General features: G+C 50.7%; 1 protein-coding gene across 1 annotated transcript; it reads left to right on the top strand.

The window, feature by feature from the left end:
• Nucleotides 1–1,141: 1,141 nt before the first annotated feature.
• BOD1 (biorientation of chromosomes in cell division 1) lies at nt 1,142–6,377 on the top strand. The gene is made up of 4 exons (XM_054643080.2): nt 1,142–1,360; nt 2,396–2,520; nt 4,217–4,417; nt 5,556–6,377. The coding sequence occupies exons 1-3, from the start codon at nt 1,169–1,171 to the stop codon at nt 4,413–4,415; spliced, it is 516 nt and encodes a 171-aa protein (XP_054499055.1). The 5' UTR covers nt 1,142–1,168; the 3' UTR covers nt 4,416–4,417; nt 5,556–6,377.
• The last annotated feature ends 817 nt before the right edge of the window (nt 6,378–7,194 follow it).

The raw sequence follows: 7,194 nt of genomic DNA, 5'->3' as shown, positions 1-7,194 counted from the left end.
AAAAACCATCGAGTCACACCCACACGTCCCTGTGTGTCCCCAGGGCACTGCCACCGCCCCAGCAGAGCGATGCCAGCGGGGACAGTGTCACACAGGAACCATTCCAGGGACACTCCTGAGTGCCGGGATGAGCCCTGGGGGTTTCACAGCCAGTCCAGAGAGCCAGCACTGAGCAGTGACAGGGACAGATCCTGCTGCAGCAGGAGCTCTGTGTGTCCCCAAAGCCCGGCTGTCACAGGAGGTCCCAGGGTCTGTACACGCTGCCACTGCCCCTCTTCTCTCCTCAAAGCTTCCCTGGCAGGGTGGGCAGGCCCTGGCACAGCTGTGGCTGCCCTTGGATCGCTGGCAGTGCCCAAGACCAGGCTGGATGGGCTTGGAGCCACCTGGGACAGTGGAAGGTGTCCCTGTCATGGCAGGGGTGGCATGATCCCCAGGGGTGGATGATCCCCTGAGGAAACTCAGCTGTTCTGGGGTTCTGTGGTTACATTCCTGCACTGCTTGTCCTCCTGAATTGGGATGGGAATATCCTGTTGGGATGGGAATATCGTCATTATTTCATACCCCATCACTGGGCAGGGAGCGAGCCTAGCGTGTGAGGTTCGTGCCCGGCAGCTCCCGGGTGCGATCCGTGTCGGCACACGCAGTCCCTGCTGAGGGCAGCCGGGTCTCAGGATCCCGATAGAAATACAGCACGATCCGACACAAATTGAAGTATATTATTCGTAATTTACATCATCTCTGCGCTCACTACGGCACAGGAGAGCACACGCAAGTTACAATCTCCCTGTTATCATGGCAGGGGGATCCCTGAGCATCCAGCTGCAGACCTGGGACACCCGGGCCCTCTGCCCGGCTGAGCCCGTTCCGGAGGGACACGGGGAGCCCTGTGACCGCCCCGGCCGGGTGATCCCAGCACCGCCATCCCCTCGCAGCCGCCGGTGCATGTGGGGAGGGTCCTCCGGTGAACTACAACTCCCAATATACACCGCGACAGCAACGCGACCGCCTTTCCGCCACTTCCCTGAGCCGCGCCGCTCTTTACGCTGGGATTTGTAGTTCTAAGAGATTACCCAGCGTATAGCATCACTGTTGAGGAGAACTCGCCTGCCCGTGATGCAGCGCGGCGCGGTGACACCATCGGCGCGCGCCGGCGCGGAGGCCGCGGGCCATGTCGGAGAGCGGCGGCGGGGCCGCGGCGGGCGCGGGCGGCGGCGCGGGGGCCGCGGGGCCCGGCCCCACCGACCCCGGCTCGCTGCCGCCCGGGGACCCGCAGCTCATCGCCATCATCGTGGAGCAGCTCAAGAGCCGCGGCCTCTTCGACGGCTTCCGCCGCGACTGCCTGGCCGACGTGGACACCAAGGTACCGGGGCCGGGCAGCGAGCCCAGGCCCTGCCCGCTCCCGCCGCGCTGGGGCCGCTCCCGGGGGATCCCCGCGGCCACCTCCACACCCCGGGCACAGAACAGCCTCAGCCTTTCGTCTCAGCCCAGGCTTTCCTGGGAAAACGCCTTCCCATAGGAACAATGCTAGTACCACAGCCTGTATTTCAAAAATTCCCATGTTCTTAAACGTCTCTATAGTCCCAAACCGAACCTTTAACCTTTGTTTTTTGAGTAGATCACCCCAGACTGTTTGACATTAATTTTTTCTCAGCCGCAACGAACTCCTCATCATTTGTTGTCAGTATTGAATTGGGCTCTCAGTGTCAAGTTGGATTGTTCTCAGTGACTGTCAAAATTCAACGCTTTTTGTTGAATTTTGCTTTCCCAAAGCTTTTATGTTTCCAGCAGGAGCCCTGTCCTGGGATCTGCCTTCCACACCCAGAGCAGACACATCAAACTCTGAAATATCCCTGTTTCCCTCTTGTCCTTCCCTTGCATCCAGGTTGTGCATGGTCCTGAGCATTATATGGATTTATTAGTTAAGTTCCTGTTCAATGGAATTACATTTCATCTGATAAAACTCAAATAATTATAATTATCTTTATAATTATAATTTTATATTTTTATTCCCTGCTACTGCCACAGAAGCAAATAATTCAAGTGTTTGTTTAGTGGCAGCATTGCTCAGCCACTTTCCTAGGAATTCTGGGGTGGAGGCTTTCCAGACAACAAAAACTCTGCTTAAACAACCTCTGTCTTCACAGTTTGCATTTCACTACAATTTCAGCCCAAATCTACCCAGTTGCTTGAATTATTACAACACTGAGGGTTCTGTGCAATTTCCAGTTGTGTTCTCAGGGAAAACAGGATTATCTTTGTTCGGGGAGTGAAAGGAGGGACACACAGACAGCAGGGCAGTCTGTGTGTGACAATAGCTGCACTGTGCAGGGCTCTGGCAGGGGGTTGTTGGGAGCTATTTGAGCTGTTGAACTGGGTTTATTTTCATTTCTTTTAGCCAGCCTATCAGAACCTGAGGCAGAAAGTTGACAACTTTGTCTCGACCCACCTGGACAAGCAGGAATGGAACCCAGCCATGAACAAGAACCAGCTACGGAACGGGCTGAGGCAGAGTGTGATCCAGTGAGTGAGCAGCAGCCTGCACAACAAGTGGGATTTATAAACCATAAACCACCTCAGGCAAGGCAGAACTGGCAGAATTCAGGTTTTCACAGCACTTCATTATCCTCCCTGAGTTTCATGGTGAGAGTTGGTGCAGGCTGAGCTCTTCCCAAAATGCACATTATTGCTCTGCCTGAAATGGGTGGGTTTGAGTGGGGAAATATTTATATTTCCTGTCCAAATTATTGCTGCTGTGCTGAACTGGGTTACCTTGATCTTAACTTTCAGGAAAGAGAAGAGCCCTTAAAGATTCTTTAAAGAAAGAGTCCTGAGGATGCCAAAGGTTTGTGTGCAGACTCCAGCCCCTGTCACAGCAATCTCTGCACCAGTTCCTGTCCAGCTGTTTCAGACTCTCCACTGGGGATCACCAGGATGGGCAGAGGGCTGGAGCAGCTCTGCTGGGAGGAAAGGCTGGGAGAGCTGGCATTGGACAGATGGAGAGGAGAAGCTTTGGGGTGACCTCAGTGTGGCCTCACAGGCCAACAAGATAGGGAGAGAATTTTAAAAGGGCCTCTAGAGGGACAGGACAAGAGGGAATGGCTTCAACTGAGAGAGCAGGGTTGCAGTAGATATTGGGAATAAATCCTTCCCTGTGAGGGTGACAGGCCCTGGCACAGGGTGCCCAGAGCAGCTGGGGCTGCCCCTGGATCCCTAACAGTGCCCCAGGCCAGGCTGGACAGGGCTGGGAGCAGCCTGGGACAGGGGAAGATGTCCCTGCCATGTCATGGGGTGAAATGGGATGAGATTTAAGGTCCCTTCCAGCCCAAACCATTCTGTGACTGACAGTTCACATTGCTTCCCAGAACTGCTGAGATTTAATCAGGGAGAGGAGGATGAGGTACTGCACACAAAATGTTGTGAAGAACAGCCCCAGTCCTGGGCAGTCTGAACAGTCCCTGTCACTCCTGGAGGGGCAGGGCTGAGCCCTGGGGGTGTCCAGCTGTCTGTCCTGCCCACCCAGGCTGTGTTTCCTGCAGGTGGCACAGGGTGCCCTGTCTCTGCCTCCTTCACAGCCTCATCGTGCTGAGGCTCCTCTCCCAGTGCCATGAACATCTCCATTTCCTGTCCCTGCTCCCTGCAGACATGACTTAACCCTCCCAGACAGCCAGTGCCCCACCATCCAGGGCCCTGGCACTTCAGCTCCTGCTGCTCAGCCCAGAGCCTCTGCTGTGTGCTCACTGCCTTGTTTTTGGAATTCATACCCTTTTATAATTCATTTCCATCTGTCTAGACTGTGACAAGGAGCAAGTGACAGTCCTGTTCTGAGGGGGCAGGGCTCTTCTCCCTCCACTCAGCCAAAAAAAAGCCTTTGCTCTCACCTGCCCTCCTCCTCAGAATAGCTTATTTCTCTTCTTGGGCCAAAATGTGTTTGTTTGCTTTCATGTTGACCTGGTTTCCACGGGAGCTCTGTTAAAAGTGGCTCTTGGCCAAGGTGTCATCTAAGTACCTGGGAGAGCAGATGTGAGTTGTTAATTCTGTAGGAAGCAGGGAGAGAAATAGGTGAGTGAAACAAGTCCCTGTTAAGGATCTCCTGAGTAGGCTGCAGTTCTCACCATGTTAATGCTAATTGCAGTTGACAGGAGGGCTCTGGAGAGTTTCTGGAGGAGATTGGGGAGTTTTTCAGAGGAGCTGAATGACTTCTTTGTCTTTGTTCAAGGTCAGGAATGCTGGAAGCTGGAGTGGACAGAATTATTTCTCAGGTGGTGGATCCAAAACTAAACCACATCTTCAGGCCTCAGATAGAGAGGGCGATTCATGAATTTTTGGCTGCACAAAAGAAAGAGGAAAATGTGCCAGCTCCTCCTCCAGAGCCTGAGAATAAGGATCCTCCTGCTCCATCTCAGGATGCCTCCTAAAGGTCTGGTATCTCTGCACTTAGTGCTGACATTCCTTGTGCCTCATCTCTGTGTTTGTACAGTGCAAGATAGAGCAGGGCTTGGCAGGGGGGGCACTTTGATCAGCAGCCTGTTGTCATTGTCACACAGCCTCTGCCACTCCAGTGCCTCTAAAAATAGCTGGGGCTAAGACATAAGGGTGATGTAAATCAGCTATCAAGGAACACTGTGCACTCTGCCAGAGCTGGGTTTGGATCAGCCCAAAATGCCTTTTATTCCAAAAAAGAAAAAGCATATCCAGCAGCATGGAAGTGGCTGATTGCCTTCAGAACTGTATCAAATGGAAAAAAATATATATCATGTACTGAAGCACAGTGGGACTAGAGTGGTGACAAGTTATTGTGGCTTAGCATTGAAAGTTTTGGGTATCTCTGCTTCAGAACCAACACTGGAGTGTTGAATTGTCACTGACCAAAATAGTCCTGCTGGAGTAAGGGGAACATCTCTGAGAGTGAAAAACTGTTCACTCAAAAACTGATTTAAACAGAAGAACCTGACTCTTCCAGCTGCAAGGACTGAGAGTGCCTTTGTGGCAAACAAGTTCATTCTGGCTTTTGTGATTAAAATAACTCCAGGGCCTCAGGGGGCCATAACTGCTCCTCTGCCTTAGCAAAGATGGGCACACCTTGTGCTAAGATTGCAAAGGTTGATTTGGATATTGAGGAACCACTGCCTTGATGGGAAATTTCAGTCTGCAGCTTTGCTGGGGGACTTAAAGCCATGCTGCATGAAAGGAAGTTAATTGTCAGTTGTTCCATCTGCCAGGGCTTTCGGAGAGCAAAAATGCTCCATACAATCTACAGCTGATTTATTTAGGAGGAATATGAACCTAGAGTGGCTGTTCTAATGCTTGGAATTATCAGAGCAACCAGCACAGGGGTTTAAGGGGCTGTACTTTCACCCTGAGTTATTTGCTTGTGACTTGCAGCTTTAAAGCTTTAAAGCCTTGAATTTTTGCATTTGCCTGGTTCAAGTAGTTGAAAAGTCCATTATAACCCACAGTTAATAATATATCCTAATCTCTCCTAATGCACTGACTTGTGAAGGTGCTTTTACATCCTCTAAAACCTCTTTTTTTTTTTTTTTTTTTTTCCCTTGCAGGGAGATCCTGCTGCAGTTGCAACATGCCCTGTTAGACTGGCAATGGATTCCTTGTTCCCTTTGGTGCAGGGTTGCTGTCTGCCAAAGATGATTAACCTTTATTAGGCCTGTGGGAAATAGGCACTGAAATGGGGAAATTCAGGTGCACCTGGAGTTCTGCCTGTGGAGGGACAGCCCAAGTGTGGAGAGATTTTTTGCTGTGAACTGCAGCATGTATTCATTAGTCATGCCTTTGGGCAAGGGGGTGGGAAGGGAAAAGGGGAATTGTCTGCAGTCTGGAGGGAGTGGGGAAGAGGTGCCACAAGGAGCACAAAGAAAGGAAGGAGGGTTTGGAGGTGGGGTGTTTTTTGGGGACCAAGTGGAGCTGTCAAATTTGCTTTGCTAGAAGCCTTGTGTGCCTCTGCTGGGTCACAGGGAGCAGCAGGTGCCAGGACAGGTGGAACTCACTGCACTGCCTGCTTTGGGAAAGGAATGTCCTGTTCAAAAGTGGAGCTGAAGCTTCAGGATCCATTATCCAGATCGATTCTGTTGGACACAGGAACACATCTACAGTTGGCTGTGCCTGTAGCTGATGGCACTCCTGTTTCCCAGGGAACTCTGGGGAGCAAAAGGCACCCCAGTGTAGGGGAGCAGGTGGAAATTTGTCTTTTTCTGCTTGGAAGACTTTTCTTTCTCAGGTGCCTGGTGGAAACTGTCCTATGCTTTCAGCTTGAATGCATGCAGTGTCCTCTGGATGACAGTCAAATGAAGAATGTGATAACCTGTTCTGCCAGCAAATGTCCACACCTTTTTGCAATAAAACACCTCAAAAAGCATCTCTGAGGCTTGGCTTCTGCAGCAATTTTTTAAAGGAGAAACTATTTAAAGAAATCCAGGAGCCCTGATGGCTGGAACCCTAAGGAAAGTGTGACCTTACACATTTTGTGGGTTAATCCAGGTTTAATAATCTGGGCTTGTTAAATAAAATTATTTTAGTATCCTTTCCAAAAAAGATGTCTCAAAAAATGTAAAATATTGTGAGGATTGTGTGAGTAAAGGGTTCTCTCTTGGATGTTGGGTTGGGGGTTAAACACTGCTCCAAATGTGTAATAAATGCTTTCCCTTAGGGCCTTAAGGGCAGCTCTTGACAGAAAAGAACCTTTTGCCTCCTGGTAGGGTTCTCAACCACTTCTTTGGAACTGAAAGATTTATTCAGAGGAAAAAAATTGTTCAAGAGTTTAGAAAGAGCAGCAAAAAGGATTCTGACTGTGCTTAGGCACATTCTGGATGACAGCAGGAGCAGTCAGGGAGCAGGGACAGGAACTCAGGGTTTTTTGTAGCAAGTCAAGCTGGATTTACTGCAGTGAGGGGGTAACCTGAACATTTCCTACCTGACAGCTGCTTTAAGAGATGAGTGAAGGAGAATAGACTCAGCCAGGGTCGTTTTTAAAAGGCTTTTCCATTGTTCTCTCTGTGTTAACCCTGAGCTCTGCCACTGCTGTGCCTTTGGTGGGGCCCAGCCTGTGCACAGCCCCTGTGGCTGTGGAACCTTCAGATGACAACAGAAGCACCTGAAGAGTTGGGGCAGCCACTTTGGGATCACAGGCTTTAATGTTGGGGTTCTCAAGTCCTTGCTCTGCATCAGAGCCTTGGAAGCAGC

This window comes from Agelaius phoeniceus, chromosome 15 (genome assembly GCF_051311805.1).
Source record: "Agelaius phoeniceus isolate bAgePho1 chromosome 15, bAgePho1.hap1, whole genome shotgun sequence".
Taxonomy (NCBI): domain Eukaryota; kingdom Metazoa; phylum Chordata; class Aves; order Passeriformes; family Icteridae; genus Agelaius; species Agelaius phoeniceus.
This window is presented reverse-complemented; position numbering and strand designations above follow the sequence as displayed.